This window comes from Eretmochelys imbricata, chromosome 24, assembly GCF_965152235.1.
Source record: "Eretmochelys imbricata isolate rEreImb1 chromosome 24, rEreImb1.hap1, whole genome shotgun sequence".
Lineage (NCBI taxonomy): Eukaryota > Metazoa > Chordata > Testudines > Cheloniidae > Eretmochelys > Eretmochelys imbricata.
In genome coordinates this window covers 5,676,401-5,694,681 of record NC_135595.1, presented here as the reverse complement: position 1 = coordinate 5,694,681, position 18,281 = coordinate 5,676,401, and the positions used below count along the sequence as shown (strand labels likewise).

General features: G+C 48.5%; 2 protein-coding genes across 2 annotated transcripts; both read right to left on the bottom strand.

The window, feature by feature from the left end:
- Nucleotides 1-1,030: 1,030 nt before the first annotated feature.
- SSR2 (signal sequence receptor subunit 2) lies at nt 1,031-9,818 on the bottom strand. The gene is made up of 6 exons (XM_077841277.1): nt 9,738-9,818; nt 4,500-4,654; nt 3,114-3,212; nt 2,560-2,668; nt 2,198-2,275; nt 1,031-1,826 (listed from the first exon to the last, which is right to left on the bottom strand). Exons 2-6 carry the CDS (start codon nt 4,652-4,654, stop codon nt 1,716-1,718), a joined length of 552 nt encoding a protein of 183 aa, XP_077697403.1. The 5' UTR covers nt 9,738-9,818; the 3' UTR covers nt 1,031-1,715.
- Nucleotides 9,819-13,529: 3,711 nt separating this feature from the next.
- On the bottom strand, nt 13,530-18,268 carry TSACC (TSSK6 activating cochaperone). The gene is made up of 5 exons (XM_077841044.1): nt 18,129-18,268; nt 17,123-17,191; nt 16,028-16,057; nt 14,307-14,465; nt 13,530-13,921 (listed from the first exon to the last, which is right to left on the bottom strand). Exons 1-5 carry the CDS (start codon nt 18,208-18,210, stop codon nt 13,713-13,715), a joined length of 549 nt encoding a protein of 182 aa, XP_077697170.1. The 5' UTR covers nt 18,211-18,268; the 3' UTR covers nt 13,530-13,712.
- Nucleotides 18,269-18,281: the final 13 nt, after the last annotated feature.

Sequence of the window (18,281 nt, the reverse complement as noted above, 5' to 3'; positions counted from 1 at the left end):
CAGACCTCTCTAGAAGAGTAATTCAGAGAACTGGCTTGTAAGGAGTCCCCTCATTGCAGGAGGGCACAGATAAACTGCAATATGGACCTGCAGCACGAGAGGGCAGCATAGCCACCAGGGGATCCTCCTGGTCCTGCTTTTAGCTTATGAAAATATTTTTCATTTGAAAAAATAAGTCCCACTCCTGGGGCTTCTACTCTGAATCTTCTATAATTATAAGAAGAAAACCCAAGCAGTTAGGGAGCACAGGTACCTCCTGCCCTTGCTGGAAGCTAGGCTACGTATTAACCAAGTAATGTTCTGGGGAAGAGGACAGCACCCTAGACAGGGCGGCTCAAAACTCATCAGAAGACAGCGGCCGATACACAAAGGTACAGAGAGCTGGGCAGGAACTGCACATCCACTTGAATTTTCTCTCAGCTCTTGAAGGCTGTGAAGGTGTTTTACTCTACTCACCCCAGCGAATCCACTCCCCGGGGGCTAATACGGTGTCATGCACCACGCAGTCTGCAGTGTTTTGGGCAGCCACGTGTTTCAACGCTTCACGGCAGCCAGCATGGTGCTGAGCACACAGCACTGGGCTATGAGGATCTGCGTTCTATTCCTGGCTATGCAACTTTGGGCAAGTCACTTACCCTTGATAGGGCTGTTTCTCTCCCATCCTGTGTCTCAGATTTTAAGCTTTTTGGCCATGTCTAGTCTAAAAAAAGTGGATTTTTAAACACACGTTAAACTCATAGTGTAGATGAGGCATGTTGTAGTTCTAACACATGGCAACTGGTCAAGGGGGACCCTGGAGTGGGGGATGGAGTAACCCGCAGTAGGATTTTAACACGTTAAACACATACCATTAATCCTAGTGAAGGCAAGGTCTTGGTATACTCTTTCAGCTGGATCTTCCTCACTGCCCCTGCTGGCTGATGGTGTGTACAGACAGAGCCTCTACAACCATTGGATTTACTGCAGTTATACATATGGCTCCTGAAACCCACTAGTCCAACTATGGAACTTACTGATAGAAGAGACAGGCTCACTTTGTGGTGTTCATTTTATTATAAAACCCTCGGTGTGTACAGTCACACGTTTCTCAACAGAGTAATCAGAAAAAAAGAAACATGGCGGTCAACTGCTCACCAAAATACAACAACGTAGCCAACATTCCCTATAGGGCAGGCATCTTTCTATGGGGGTTTATAGGCCACCGCTTGGCTGAGAGGGACTGGCACTAATAAATCTGCATACAAAGGAGGTCTCCGTTACCATCACTTGATCGTTCCTCTCAGTGACAGTTGCAGGAAGCATAAAATACTGGGGAGAGAGGGTGATGGGCTGACCCAAGATCGAGGATTGTGGCATGAGGAGATCTGGCCACATGTGACTGGCATTTGGCAAGCAGCGGTGATGCAACAAATGCTGCAGAAAGGCTCTCACATCCACACTCCTTGGGTGTTATTAGCATTCTTGTACTGCAGCTGCGTCTGCAACTTAATTACAACAGAACCAGTGAGGTCTTTGCTCCAGATCTGCTGAGAATGGGTTAAAAAAAAAAACCCAAGAAAGTGACTGGCCACAAGAATAATACAAATCCCGCCCCTGCCAGCACTGAACTGTTGGCCCAGTCACTTGATTTGGAGGGTTGATTACCGCTACTCTGAGTACACTGTAATTCTAAGTGGGGTTCCTGAGCTCTGGGTGCTGGCTGCATTTGGCTTTCCTCAGTTCTTCTTGGTCTTGGGGGTATCGTATTTTCTCTTGCTCGAGTACCACAGCAACAGAGGGATTCCGATGGAGGGAAGGGTCATCACTCCAAAAGCTGCCCAATCAAGCTAGCAGAAGGAGAAAACCAATTAGAAGTAGAATCGAGATGGGTCATGCAGAGCTGAACTCCCAGATTCTCACACCTGAGCGCCCCTGTCCCCCTGCCCAAGCATTTTGATCTGAACCTGAACAACACAGACTCATTCCTAGAAGCGAGTCTAACGGACCATGATGAATTAATTGTCACTCTTCTTGCAAGATTTTGCAGAAGTTGCTCCAAACAGCTTAGGAGCCAGCGTGGCAATTTCCCAGGTGGCTTTTAAATTAGTGCCTGGGCTCCTGCTTTCATGCCATGAGCCAGCACACACAAAAAGGTCAATACTGATTTGAACTGTACAGTCACAGTGAGAAAACGGATTACTGGTTTAATGGTACTTACAAAGTGAGGGGAAAACCTCCTGTCAAACTCTCTCTGAGCCAAGATTCCTCCCTGCCCAGGGGCACTGGTGAAGCCAACCTGAAATGGGGGGAAAAGAAATAGCATTTGCCCACTGTTCCTGGCATTGCAGGCGCTCCGTGGCAAGCACTATATGAGAAGAGAAAGGGACTATCTATCATCCCTCTATGGTTGTGTCTAGGCGCACACACTGTGCGTCTCCGCTGTGAGATCTGCTGTTAGGATCCTGTATGTGATCAGGTTCACAAGAAAGGTAAGGAATACTTGTGGCACCTTAGAGACTAACAAATTTATTTGAGCATAAGCTTTCGTGAGCTACAGCTCACTTCATCGGAGCCACTCACCACAACCTGCCCTCCCTCCTGTGCCAAGTAGGTGATGGTAGCTGAGGTGAAGTTGAAGTACCCAGCTTTGAGGGGCCTCAGGACCACAGTGTGAGATACGTTGCTGGCTCTGAGTAGCAGATGGTTAAGGAAAAATTGCACTTTGTTCCAGGAGACAGGGGGAGCAAGACTCAGAACACAGGGAAGAGTCTAACCAGCAGGTTTGAAATCTTAAACCACCTGTAACTATAGATTCAGACCCTTATACAGGAGCAACTCATCTATTCCTCCTTCCCTGACAGATGAATGGAGTTCCATGCAATTTAATGTGAGGGGTAGCTATGTGACATGAGAACTAGTTCTTGTTTATAAGGACACTAGAGATCCCAGGGCACTTTATTGGGATTTGCCTTCGGAGCCTTAGCCAGAAGTCAGGTGTGCTGGCATTTCAGGGATGATGTATGGAGTTGGAAGTGTCTTGATATCCTTGGGCATCAGAGGGGACAAGGGGGAGCCCAACAACAGACCCAGGACATGGCAGGAGGGGAGATTGTTTCGAACTGCAAAAAAGATACGGCGCAATCCTGTCCCACTTGACGTTAAGCATTCCAGAGACAATGCCAAAATCTTCTGGGGGGAAAGAATCATCCGACAGCTCCACATCCAAAGCCGCGCTAAATACAACAGAGAGAGGAGTCAGGAACAGAGCCAGGGCTATGCATCAGCTGGAGTCCCACTGTGGGTTAGACTAGATGACCCTTGCGGTCCCTTCTAACCCTATGATACTACAGGCGGTTTCACAAACAGAGGAAAGTTCAGTGCTAGCTGCTGATCTGGAGTAAAAAGCCACAAAGATGAGAAGGAAGACAGTGTCAAGGAGAAATGACTGCCCGGCTGGACCTGGGGCATAGGAGAAAGCACAGGTGGGAAGAGCTGAGAGGAGCCACGAAGCCAAGGACAAGTAATTGGCTGGGGAAAGAGCCCAGGAAGCCAATGGAGATCTATGTACGCGAGGAGGGGAGCACTGCACTGGGGATATGGGTGACAGGAAAGGAAGGTGATTTTCATCTGAAGCATTTTGGACACTGGTAGATGATGCAGACAAAGACAGACGTGATGAAGCCAGGGATCAGGGCCGGAACAGAGAGGAAAGGGTGAACAGGGGGATTAAAGAGTGGAGTGCCAGAACGTGGTATGAACTTATTTTTGACAGCGAAGGGGAGAGAGAAGGCAAGGAATCTAAAATGGCATCACAATGAACACTGACTTGCTCCCATACACAGGAATCCACTTAGACCTGTTCAGAGCCTCCAGAATCACATTCGTCTCCCACCCCACCCCCAAAAAATACCCTGCACACTTCAGTCTCATTACCCTCGAAGCCTTGTATAATGCCCCTTCTTGAGTGGGCCTGAAAGGGGGCTCATACAGCGCAACCTTACTCCTACTCAAGTCAATCGTCCTATGGACTCCAGTGAGAACAGAGTCATTTTAACAGCAGGTTTCAGAGTAACAGCCGTGTTAGTCTGTATTCGCAAAAAGAAAAGGAGGACTTGTGGCACCTTAGAGACTAACCAATTTATTTGAGCATAAGCTTTCTTGAGCTACAGCTCACTTCATCGGATGCATCGAAAGCTTATGCTCAAATAAATTGGTTAGTCTCTAAGGCGCCACAAGTCCTCCTTTTCATTTTAACAGCAGTAACAGAAAACCTTAGGTGATCACAGTGGACCCTTCTGGCTTTATAATCTATGAATATAGAGATTCTTCCCCTCTATTTGCTCCTGCCCCCACAGTGCCCTTTGGGAGGAGTAAGGGAGGAGCTTGAGAAAGGCTTTTACTCTAGATGTCTCTCCCCTCCACGAGCTAGTGAAACACACATTGCAGAGACACAGCTCTAACACTCCCTGTCCTTCAGGGATAGGCATCTGATAGGTACCAACAACACAGACAAGCCTTACCTGGAGCCAACATTGTAGATGTTGTACTGCAGAGTCAGGTCCTTGCCCTCCACCGCATATCTGTTTAACAGAGATTTAGAGGCGAGTAGCCTGGCTCCCTCCTCACTGTGAGCAACAGACAGCAGGGCAAACACAGCAAGAGCGAACAGCTTCATCTGGAAGGGGAAACCATTCACTAATAATACCTGAGTTTCTAAAGAGGGAAAATTGGGGTTGGCAGCCTTCTGGAGCGGGCAGCAGCAGAGGGTAGAATAGATACGTGAGTGTAATGTGTTCTGAAGCACAGGCAGCTGTGTGGGTTAAGACATTGTACGCAAAAGCATCGTACCATGGAGGAGGGAGGGATCCGTCCCGTTCAGTATAGCGCCCGTGCAGTTGCACCTGTAAGATTGCGGACAGTTCTCTACCAGCATGAGACCACTGCAAAGCAATGACCTGATACCGGGTTTCTGTTCCCTGGCTGCTCTGTGAACGTGTGGTAAATTTATTAAAGAGACAGGGTGAGCGCAGTAGTATCTTTTATTGGACCAATGCCTGTCGGTGAAAGAGACAAGCTTTCGAGCTACACAGAGCACTTCTGAAGTAGCTCGAAAGCTTGCCTCTTTCACCACCAAAAGTTGGTCCAATAAAAAATATTATCTTACCCACCTTGTCTCTCTGATATCCTGGGACCAACATGGCTGCAACAACCCTAGTATATTTACTGTTATTTAACATAATTAAAGGCACTTGAAAGCATTAGGACACTCATTTTGTAAAGACAAGAAGCTACTACAAACATTGAATCATAGAATATTAGGGTTGGAAGAGACCTCAGGAGGTCATCTAGTCCAATCCCCTGCTCAAAGCAGGACCAACACCAACTAAATCATCCCAGCCAGGGCTTTGTCAAGCCAGGCCTTAAAAACCTCTGAGGGTGGAGATTCCACCACCTCCCTAGGGAACCCATTCCAGTGCTTCACCACCCTCCTAGTGAAACAGTGTTTCTAATATCCAACCTAGACCTCCCCCACTGCAACTTGAGACCATTGTTCTGTCATCTGCCACCACTGAGAACAGCCGAGCTCCAGCCTCTTTGGAACCCCCCTTCAGGTAGTTGAAGGCTGTTATCAAATCTCCCCTCACTCTTCTCTTCTGCAGACTAAATAATACCAGTTCCCTCAGCCTCTCCTAGTAAGTCATGTGCCCCAGCCCCCTAATCATTTTCGTTTGTCCTCCGCTGGACTCTCTCCAATTTGTCCACATCCCTTCTGTAGTGGGGGGACCAGAACTGGACACAATACTCCAGGTGTGGCCTCACCAGTGCCAAATAGAGGGGAATAATCACTTCCCTCGACCTGCTGGCAATGCTCCTACTAATAGAGCCCAATATGCCGTTGGCCTTCTTGGCAACAAGGGCACACTGCTGACTCATATCGAAGACCAAACAAAAGCTTTCTGCTATTTCTCCTTTGAAATCCAATAGAAACAATTTAACACACACTGCAACAACATTCCTCTGCAGTGTCTGAAACAAACATTTCAGCATTGTGCTAGCACCTGAGAATTGCAACTGATTAGAAATGACCTTGAAAATGATTAGCCTATATTTAGATGAGAGAAAAACAAATGACTTAAAGGGAAATGACCAGGGAAGAGTATAAAAATATTGATCGGGCATATAGGAATGAAATCAGGAGGGCCAAATCGCATCTGGAGCTGCAGCTAGCAAGAGATGTTAAGAGTAAGAAGAAGGGTTTCTTCAGGTATGTTAGCAACAAGAAGAAAACCAAGGAAAGTGTGGGCCCCTTACTGAATGAGGGAGGCAACCTAGTGACAGAGGATGTGGAAAAAGCTAATGTACTCAATGCTTTTTTTGCCTCTGTCTTCACGAACAAGGTCAGCTCCCAGACTGCTGCGCTGGGCAACACAGCATGGGGAGTAGGTGACCAGCCCTCTGTGGAGAAAGAAGTGGTTAGGGACTATTTAGAAAAGCTGGACGTGCACAACTCCATGGGGCTGGATGCGTTGCATCCGAGAGTGCTAAAGGAGTTGGCGGCTGTGATTGCAGAGCCATTGGCCATTATCTTTGAAAACTCATGGCAATCGGGGGAAGTCCCGGACGACTGGAAAAAGGCTAATGTAGTGCCCATCTTTAAAAAAGGGAAGGAGGAGGATCCTGGGAACTACAGGCCAGTCAGCCTCACCTCAGTCCCCAGAAAAATCATGGAGCATGTCCTCAAGGAATCAATCCTGAAGCACTTACATGAGAGGAAAGTGATCAGGAACAGTCAGCATGGATTCACCAAGGGAAGGTCATGCCTGACTAATCTAATCACCTTCTATGATGAGATTACTGGTTCTGTGGATGAAGGGAAAGCAGTGGATGTATTGTTTCTTGACTTTAGCAAAGCTTTTGACACCGTCTCCCACAGTATTCTTGTCAGCAAGTTAAAGAAGTATGGGCTGGATGAATGCACTATAAGGTGGGTAGAAAGTTGGCTAGACTGTCGGGCTCAACGGGTAGTGATCAATGGCTCCATGTCTAGTTGGCAGCCGGTATCAAGTGGAGTGCCCCAAGGGTCAGTCCTGGGGCCGGTTTTGTTCAATATCTTCATAAATGATCTGGAGGATAGTGTGGATTGCACTCTCAGCAAATTCTTAACTAGGAGGAGTGGCAGATACGGTGGCAGGTAGGGTTAGGATACAGAGGGACCTAGACAAATTGGAGGATTGGGCCAAAAGAAATCTGATGAGGTTCAACAAGGATAAGTGCAGGGTCCTGCACTTAGGACGGAAGAATCCAATGCACCACTACAGACTAGGGACCAAATGGCTAGGCAGCAGTTCTGCGGAAAAGGACCTAGGGGTGACAGTGGACGAGAAGTTAGATATGAGTCAACAGTGTGCCCTTGTTGCCAAAAAGGCCAATGGTATTTTGGGATGTATAAGTGGGGGCATAGCCAGCAGATCAAGGGACGTGATCGTTCCCCTCTATTCGACATTGGTGAGGCCTCATCTGGAGTACTGTGTCCAGTTTTGGGCCCCACACTACAAGAAGGATGTGGAAAAATTGGAGAGAGTCCAGCGAAGGGCAACAAAAATTATTAGGGGTCTGGAACACGTGACTTATGAGGAGAGGCTGAGGGAACTGGGATTGTTTAGTCTGCAGAAGAGAAGAATGAGGGGGGATTTGATAGCTGCTTTCAGCTGCCTGAGAGGTGGTTCCAAAGAGGATGGTTCTACACTATTCTCAGTGGTAGAAGATGACATGACAAGGAGTAATGGTCTCAAGTTGCAGGGGGGGAGGTTTAGGTTGGATATTAGGAAAAACTTTTTCACTAGGAGGGTGGTGAAACACTGGAATGCGTTACCTAGGGAGGTGATAGAATCTCCTTCCTTAGAAGTTTTTAAGGTCAGGCTTGACAAAGCCCTGGCTGGGATGATTTAATTGGGGATTGGTCCTGCTTTGAGCAGGGGGTTGGACTAGATGACCTCCTGAGGTCCCTTCCAATCCTGATATTCTATGATTCTAAAGTTTGTTTTTTAAAGTAATCAAATTAATATTAACTGTTAGAAGTAGAACAAAGAACATGTTATTTAAGACAAAGTTAACTTGAGGGCCCATTTAAAGAGTTCACATATTTAATATCTTTACTCTCACACACAAATATTCAATCATCAGCCCGCTCCCATCCAAACACTGTTTGGCTGCAGACACTTCCAAAGTGCATGCTCCTTTTCTTCAGCCCTGGCACAAACCTCCTCTTCCCAGACCAAAAAAGTGATAAGAGCTCTGTCCTGATGATCTGACACCCCACTCACACCACTAAGCTCCTATCCCCCCTTTGGTTTTCTGTACCCAACCTCTCTTTTGACAGCTGATAACCAGACCTTGACGATCAAGCCTGAAATTCTAGCCGATATAAATGCCTGTCCATATCTCTCTCAGGAAACCTCTCATCCTGAAGGTTCTGAAATTTCTAGACTACAGCACCATCGTCTTCCCTAGCCACAACAAAATCTTGAGCAATTGGCTAATACAGTAATTCCTAAACAGTGGTCTTAGATCACAGAACCCCTCCCAGTGGTTTGTGAAATTATATTTTGATAACCAAGTAGTGAGGCAGTTGGGTCTGGGAAAAGATCTACAATGTATTGGGCCCCAGCATGAAAAGGCTGGAGAACCCGTGATCTACCTTAAATGAAGGTATGAAAAAGGGGCTGCTAACTGTGCAGCTCTTTCACTCCCATCTCTGGCTCAGGCCCTGTAGAGAGCACAGTCATGTCTTTTCCCACCACCTCCTCCCGCAGCCACAGATCATTGCTTCCTTATGCCCAGTATAGTTCTGCCTGTCCCCAGCCGCTGTGGCGCACACAGCTCCTTCTACCAGGCAGCATCAGGGCCTGGCTGCTACTCTCAGCCACGTGTCTCCACTTCTGGAGCCAGAACAGGCAGCAAGACAGGAACCCCACAGCCTGATTTCAGGCTGCCTGGAGCAGGGCCTCCCTAGCTGCCTTTCCTCCATGGAGCGCTGACGTGTCAGAGACCTCCCCTATGTCCTCCTACAGACCTCCCGACCCCCCCCCCCCCCGGGCCCTCCAAAACTTCCTCCTCCTCAGGCCCCCCAAACCCCACCTTCCCCCCCCCACCCACACGGCTCCCCCCAACCGCCACCCCCTAGGCTCCCCTCCAAACCTTCCTTCCCCCTCAGACCCCCCAACCCCCACCTTCCCCCCAGATCCCTCCACCCCATGGCTCCCCCGCCACCGCCGCCCCCTGGGCTTCCCCCCAACCCCACGGCTCCCCACCCCAGATCCCCCCAACCCCACGGCTCGCCCCAACCACCGCCCCCTGGGCTGCCCTCCAAATCTCCTTTCCCCCCAGATCTCCCCCATCCCACGGCTCGCCCCAATCGCCGCCCCCTGGGCTCCCCCCAACCCCCACCTTCCCCCCAGATCCCTCCCACCGCCCTCCAGATCCTCCCAACCCCATGGCTCCCCCCCAAATCGCCGCCCCCTGGGCTCCCCTCCAAACCTCCTTCCCCCTCAGACACCCCAACCCCCACAAACCTCCCTCCCTCCTCAAGCCCCCCCCCCCGGCTCCCCCAATCGTTCTCCCCGGATCTGCCGTGCAACTCCCCGGGGCGCCGCGCCCCCCACCCCCGAGCCGCTCCAGCGTCTCACCCCCGGCCCCCCCGCAGCCCGACCTCGAACCCGCCTCGCCCTCCGGGGCCCCGGCCCCGGCCCCGCTCTCACCGCTCCGGCCCGGCTCGCCCTGCGGCAGCGGAAGCGAGAGTCAGCACTGAGCGCCCGGAAACCCGCCCCCGCCCCGGGGCAGGCTGGGAACTGGAGTCCGCTTCCGGCGCGGCGGCGGCGGGCAGGAAGAGGCGGGAGCTCGCGGCGCCTGCGCAGAAGGAGCGGCGCCGGCGGCCGGTCGTCCGCCCGCTCCTCCCAGGGCCGGCTCCGTGGGGGTCTCTGGGACGCGTCCCGTCGTGCCCCCCGCTGCGTTGTCCTGTCTCCGGCTCGGGGCCTCCCTCCTCTCTCTCCTTCCTCCTTATCCGTCCTTTTTTATCGATCCGTCTTTCTTTCTTATCCAGCCACCCATCTCTTTCTTTCTTATCCGTCCATCTCTCTCTCTCTCTCATCCATCCACCCATCTCTCCTTTCTTATCCGTCCTTTTTTATCGATCCATCTTTCTTTCTTATCCAGCCACCCATCTCTCTCTCTCATCCATCCAGCCACCCATCTCTTTCTTTCTTATCCGTCCATCTCTCTCTCTCTCTTTCTTATCCATCCGTCCATCTCTCTCTCTCATCTATCCACCCATCTCTCCTTTCTTATCCGTCCTTTTTTATCGATCCATCTTTCTTTCTTATCCAGCCACCCATCTCTCTCTCTCATCCATCCAGCCACCCATCTCTTTCTTTCTTATCCGTCCATCTCTCTCTCTCTCTTTCTTATCCATCCGTCCATCTCTCTCTCTCATCTATCCACCCATCTCTCCTTTCTTATCCGTCCTTTTTTATCGATCTGTCTTTCTTTCTTATCCAGCCACCCATCTCTCTCTCTCATCCATCCAGCCACCCATCTCTTTCTTTCTTATCCGTCCATCTCTCTCTCTCATCCATCCACCCATCTCTCCTTTCTTATCCGTCCTTTTTTATCGATCCATCTTTCTTTCTTATCCAGCCACCCATCTCTCTCTCTCATCCATCCAGCCACCCATCTCTTTCTTTCTTATCCGTCCATCTCTCTCTCTCTCTTTCTTATCCATCCGTCCATCTCTCTCTCTCATCTATCCACCCATCTCTCCTTTCTTATCCGTCCTTTTTTATCGATCCGTCTTTCTTTCTTATCCAGCCACCCATCTCTCTCTCTCATCCATCCAGCCACCCATCTCTCCTTTCTTATCCATCCTTTTTTATTGATCCATCTTTCTTTCTTATCCAGCCACCCATCTCTCCTTCTTTCTTATCCATCCTTTTTTATCGATCCATCTTTCTTTCTTATCCAGCCACCCATCTCTCCTTCTTTCTTATCCATCCTTTTTTATCGATCCATCTTTCTTTCTTATCCAGCCACCCATCTCTCTCTCTCATCCATCCATCCACCCACCCATCTCTTTCTTTCTTATCCATCCATCCATCTCTCTCTTTCTTATCTCTCTCTCTCATCCATCCACCCATCTCTTTCTTTCTTTCTCTATCCACCCATCTCTCTCTCTCCTTTCTTATCCAGCCACCCATCTCTCTCTCATCGATCCCTTTTTCATCCATCCATCTTTTTTAATCTCTTTCTTTCTCTCTCGTCCATCCATCTTTTTCTCATCCATCCATTCATCATCCATTGTTCTTTCTTTCATTCTCATCCATCTTTCTTTCTTGCATGCTTAATTTTACTTCCATGAGTCGCCTGGCACATGCATAAGTGTTTTCAGGATCAGAGCTGGCTGAAAATTTTCCCCGACACTGGTTTTTGATGTAAAATTGGGTTTTCAATTAAATTAATTTTTTTCCCACAGAGTGTGCTTCCTGGGGGAAAGGTTCAACTTTTTGTTGGAAAATAAATAAATGAAACTGTTTGGGCCAAAACCTCATCCCTGCTGACTGTCTGCCCTAATGATTAGGAACAGAGGAATTCAGAGTCTGGATCAAAAAGTCTACGCTGGCAATGCTAACGTGGCTTATGTCGTCGCAGCCACCTCCATGAGGGGCACAGCTCCCAGCACTGGTGCATTGTCTGTACAGGCACTTGCTGCGCTCAGGGGGCTGTTTTTTCACACACCCCTGAGCGAGAAAGTTGCAGCACTGTAAAGTGCCAGTGTAGACACACCCTGAGAGTCCATCTAGCCCTGTGTCTTTTTTCCAGCAGTAGCCAGCCCCAGCTGGAAGATACAAGAAACCCTGCAATGAAGGGATGGCCCCAGAGATTGTTTCCTTCTGATCTTCATGAGTTACAGGTTGACTCACGCTTTGAAGCATGGGAGTTATTGGAAATTACAGGTACCTGGCACCTCTCAGGATTTGGCCCTCAGTGTAGGAAGCTGTGCTTAGCTGGGAATCAGGATTCTTGGGTTCTAGTCCCATCTCTGCCAGTAACTCACTGTGTGATCTTGGGACAAGTCACTTCGACCCATTGTATTGGGGGATATGGTTCTAGTACCACTGTAACCGGTATCTGGATTATGCAGATTCAGCCTGCTCCCAGGATGCACAACACGCAAATTCGTGAAGCGTTCCATATTTTTTTGCTCAAATAAATGGGTTGGTCTCTAAGGTGCCACAAGTCCTCCTGTTCTTTTTGCGGATACAGACTAACACGGCTGCTACTCTGAAACAAGAACAATGGCCTCCTAAATCAGCTTGCAGGCTCAGCTTGGGGAGCTACTGCGCAAATATCGTGCAGCTTGGCGAATACTCTGCTGTGCGGTTAAACCCTTCTCACACAAAGTTCGTGTACAACTGAATCAAATAATGAAAACACCAGGCCAACGCCTCCAAAGTGGCTATCACTCCTCTCTAATACCCTGCCACCTAGGTGTTATATTGCAGCAAAGAACCTCCTTGACAAAAGCCAGGAGATGCCACAACTGCCACTTTTCAAAACCATATGGGAAGCGCCTCATCACCAACACATCAGCAGAAGACCAGTCTGGACTACCAATCATCTCTACAGCAAATGCTTTCACAGTGTGGTGAGCAGAATGGGAACGGGCTGCCCCATCTGTAAGAAACTCCTTCCTCGTCATGATGAGGACTGATGAGAGACTGCTTGACTTCGAGCTGCCACGCTACCTCTGGTGCAAGCTCAACCATTTCAGAGGTGGGGTGGGGAGGTATGCAGCAAGTGACCATAACTGGGGTCTGAGGGACAGCCCTCCGCGTGGCTGCGGTGTGGCTGAAGATGCCACACACCTTCTGAACGTCTGTTCATCGCCTGCTATCAGGACTTCCCAGACTCCACACATCTTTATGGTACTACCTGCATATTCACCAGCAATACCTGGGAGGATGCAGTAATTAGTATTTGCTAGAGCTTTGAGACCCTTGGATAAAAGTCACTCGTGTTAATCTTGTTGCAAAGAAATAAAAAAGCCGCTATGAAGGCGTTAGATGGGAAGCCAGGCAAAGTTCATACCTTTCCTCCCTCTCCTCCTGTGATCTGGCAGCTCAGAGGGACCTTAAAATAAGGAGAATCAGCTCGCTGGGAATCCTCCCTGCACCGGAGCCACCCCAGCTGGTATGGAGCTTGCATAAGGGTTCTGTATCCATCCTGCTCCCCATCTCCAGTGGAGGAGGCCTGGCTGGAACATACTGCAAGGGCCATGGGAGGCAGAGCAAAAACGAGAGTAGCCCCTGAGGCTGTTCTAATTTACAGCAGAGAGTCTGGCAAGCCCCCAGAACATGGGACGCATAAAGGGGCTTCAAGTCACCTGAACCCCAGGGGCATGGGCAGAGTAACCTCAGATCAGACCCAACGCGTCTCTCCCTAAGCGGATTGCTGTCCCTTCCCTGTGCAGCCTTCGAAGGAAAACCTCACACTGAAAGTATTTACAATAGTTTTACTTCCAAGCAGCACTGCTAGCGTAGCCGTATCAGTTGTCATGGTAACACAAACCCCAATCCTGTCGCCATACACTTGATAGCCAGTGCCAGAGTGAACGCAAAGGAGATGAAGCCACAGGGATGAGACTATGGGAAGCAAAGCTAGCCACCAAACCTATGGATATGTTAGGTGGGGGAGGAGGCTGAGCTTTGCAGGCCCTTCTGGTCTCTCTGCTCCTTCCCCTTCTCTTCGTTGCTAGCCAGAAGCAAGCTCATGGATTCCTGCAAGCCTTCCAGGATGCTCAACTGTGCCAGAGCGATCTGGGTTTGGATCTGGATGTTGTTGTGCATACACTCCAGTAGGCCGTAGCATTCCTGTGGCTGATGATCAGGGGCTGGAGAAAAAAGGGGCAGAGCGCTGGTTTGTTTTCCCCTTCCTCAAATGCTAAGTGATTCTTAATTCTATTGAAATGTTGCCTGTTTACAGAGACCTGCATCCCAGAACCTCGCTGGGCTTTGCCACAGCCCAGTGCACAGGGTATTATCCCCGCTTTACAAATGGGGAAACTGAGGCACCAAACAGGGAAATGATTCGCCCACGGTCACACAGACCTGGGAATAGATCCTAGGAGTCCTGGGCTCCTAGTGCCTTGTTCTAACCACTAACCCATGCTCCTGCCCAGAACCAGGATAGACTCCAGAAGTCCTGACTCCTAGCCCCCTACTCCTTACCGCTAAAGAACACTCCCTTCCCAAAGCTGGAGTGGTTCCAATACTTACTGAATTTTTTCTGTCCTTTCCATATCCTTGCAGCCTGGGCACAGGGCAGACTTGGGCTGGGCCTCCGTTGGGAAGATGGAAGCTCAAGAAAGCTGGGGGAGGGTTTGGCAGGACATAGCTTCTTAAAAGAAGAGGAAGGGCCTTCAAAGTTATCCTCTCCTGTCAAAAAAAGGCTTTGCATTACCAGGATGTTTTTCACTATTGAATAATAATCCCTAGCTCTTGTATAGCATTTTTCTTCAGGAGGACTCCAAGCACTTTACAAAGGAGATAAGTATCATTATCCCTATTTCACAGATGTGGAAACTGAGGCACAGAGCGGCAAAGCCCAAGGTCACTCAGCAGGTTGGGGGCAGAGTCAGGAGTCGAACCCAGCTCCCCTGAGTCCCAGTCCATCCACTCATCCACTAGGCTCACAGACTTACTATGTAGCATATTATGGATCTATTCCTTGTCACTTACACTAGTGCAAAACACCACCATTCTGATCCGGTAGCATTATACAGCTGCTTTGCACTGGTGAAAATGATGACAAAAGATGCAGGGTGATGAAAAATCAGGTTTTAGTTGTTAATGTTGCTTTGTAGACACTAACCAATTAATCCCTACCCCAACTCCATGGAGGGAGGAATCCTGTTAATTTTACAGAAGGGGAAATTGAAGCATAGAGGATGACTTGCTGTGTGGCCTCGGGCAAATCATGTCGGTAGCAGAGCCTGGATCGGAACCCAGGAGTTCTGACCGTGCAGTTCATGACCGTGTAGCCACAACATCATACTGCCTCTCACGTAATGTCTAGGACATACCACGGATAAAATACAGTTTTATATATATACACCTTTTGTTGTTGTTGTTTTCTGTTTAAATGGCAAACCGGGATCCCTAATAGAAATCACCCATTCTCAGAGTGCTCTATCTGACGTGTTACCAAAATGATATAGCCAATATATTATGACAGGTTTCAGAGTAGCAGCCATGTTAGTCTGTATTCGCAAAAAGAAAAGGAGTACTTGTGGCACCTTAGAGACTAACAAATTTATTTGAGCATAAGCTTTTGTGAGCTACAGCATCCGATGAAGTGAGCTGTAGCTCACGAAAGCTTATGCTCAAATAAATTTGTCAGTCTCTAAGGTGCCACAAGTACTCCTTTTCTTTTTGCCAATATATTATGTATTTTTAAGCGAATCCATGCCTATGCTAAAGTTAACCATTTTTCCCAGAAACCTCTATACTGAAATATATTAAAAACTGGAAGCTTTTGTTCTTGGTGCACACAGAGAAAGCAGTATTTTGCTGAGGTTTGTGAAAATAATAACTACCTGATATAACTGTTGCTAGAAACCAGGTACAAATTTCCAACAACCTCGGACAGCAAGTTCAGATTGCATCGGAATGGAAATATTAGGGTAAGAATGACACAGACTAATTTTGGGGACCACGGTAAAAGCGAAAGGTATATATACGCCTCAGGAGTGAATTATATTTCCAGAACAATCCATGCTGCTGGTTGTATCCCCAGCGTGACGAAGTGGTAAAGTATTTAACTCTCATCTTTCTGTATTTGTGCAGATTGATCTTTGACTAACACTCATGGGTTAACAAATTTGGTTGACTGTGATTATTTGATGTCCTATTGTTAAAAGAGCCTAATCTTTACATAACAATCATTACAGTAAAAGTAGGTATAAAGATTGGGGATTTCAGATTGGGGAAATACGTACGTGGGCTTTGAGTGGATCGTCTCGCTGTGTCTGCAAAAGAAACAACTGTTGTTACTGTGAGTTTCTATACTGATGGGGGTAACAAGACTCTGAAGGAAGAGTTCTTCTGCTGCTCTGATATCTTTTCTTTGCAATGAGCCCTTCAAAACTGAGTGCCTGATTCTTATTGACACTAAACTGCTTTACACTACTCTGCCTGTGCAAAGGGATGCTACTGTGAGTATAACTAATTTATGATTTAGGGTCCCTTTATACTGCCAGAGGGGTCCAATGGCACTTTAGGGTAAACAAGAATAATAATCGCTAGCTCTAATCTTGAGCTTTTAATCAGTAGATCTCAAAGCGCTTACAAAGGAGGGTAATATTATCCCCATTGTACAGATACGGAAACTGAGGTACAGGGAGAGGAAGTGACTGGCCTAAGGTCACCCAGCAGGCCTGGCAGAGCTGGGAACAGAACCCAGCTCATCTCAGACCTAGACCAGTGCTCTAGTCACTAGGCAACACTCTCCTATCTGCTTTTCATGAAAGTTAAGGATCTGTTCCAATAAGGTACTGAGCACCCTCCACTCCCTTCCGAGCTCAGCACCCTTCAGAATCAGACCCTCACAGTACTGTCTGTACAAGCAAAGATTTGCTACACTATCCCCTTCTCTTCTGCTGTTGTGCTATGTGTCTGTCATCATCTACCCCAGAGCTAGCTGCATTTAAGTGGTGGTGTGTATACATATAATAGTATGTGACACCTAACTTCTTCAAAGCAGTGTCCTCAACCCAGCCAGCAACACTTATGTATAACCCTAATGCCATGCAGATTACATATATGCAGGAATGATATTGTATGGAGTTGTAGTACAATCAGTACCTCATATTAATTATTTATTATTTGTATTGCAAATAGAACCCAGGAGCCTCCCTCATGGACCAGGACTCCATGGAGCCTGAAGCTGTACAAATACAGAACAAAAAGATGGACCCTGCCCCAGAGAGCTTATGTTTTGGCATGGGGAGCATTTATGTCAATTTCACTGCAAAAGTTCCAATTTGACCTTTAAAGGTTGGCTTGTGTCTGAAGTAGAAATGCATTGAACATACTTTTCCAGTGTTGTTTTTCTTCCTGAGCATCTGTTTCTGGCTCCATCTGAGGAGGAGCAGAGCTTGTGCCTATGGAAAGGAAAGCACTAGGTTATCTAGGGGAACATTTTAAAGGAAGGAGGTTGGAAAGACATAGATTAGAATGCAACTTTCTTCTCGGACGTGTGTGCTAGCCAGAGACATATATTCTTTCTTTTTAAACTGTGGTGGTTAAAATGAAAGAAAAAATGAGAACGTACAAAGAGATTTTATATCATAACGAAGCTGTGAGCACTTGGAACTTTACAGAAGCAGCTATATGGTTGATTTACACCATATAAATACCTAAGGTGGCTAGAGCTCAAACCCCCTGCTCCAAATGCACAGGCCCTTTGCTCTGATGCTGAAGGAGAATCTTCACTAGATTGTAGCAATATAGGGCCTCTGGCACTTTCTCTTTCCATCCACAGCAGACTATGACAACATGTGCGTTGGCTGGTTCACAGTAATGTTAACATGAAAGATAACACATTTACAAGTGAAGAACTTGTTCTTACAGGCAATGGCTGGTTTTGCACTAGAAGTCCCGGCTGCACGGGGGTGGGGTGGTCAGTGAGTGGCACCCAATGCGGCACTGGCCCGCAAAGATAATATGCTTCTCGGCCCCACGTTGTGCATGATAGGACATCTCTAGCACTGATGCTGAGTCATATGGCCCAACATGGCTCATTAACAAACTACAACTCCCATGAAACACCAGTGAGAGGAAGACCCCCTCCCCCGCGTAAGGCCTGCAGCTCCCATCATGCTTCGGGAGCAGGACGACAGAGTGTGGCCCAGGAAGGACTACAATTCCTAGCATGTCCAGGAGCAAGACTACAATTCCCATGATGCCCCAGTGTGAAAGAGCTCCGCGGGTAGGACTACAATTCCCAGCATGCCTCGGTGGAAGGGACGACGACTCCTGGGGCCCTCCACCGCGGCAAGAGCCAGCTGCCTAACGGGCTCTGCTCTCCTGCCCACTCGCCTCTACAGCCGGCGCGGCCGAAACCCGAGCGCGACGGACGCAGTCCGGAGGGCCGCAGGACAAGCTCCCCCTCTCGGTCCATCCAACCGCTGCTCGGAGCTTGTACGCATGCGCATCACCTCCCCCCCGGGCCCTGCGCATGTGAAATCACCT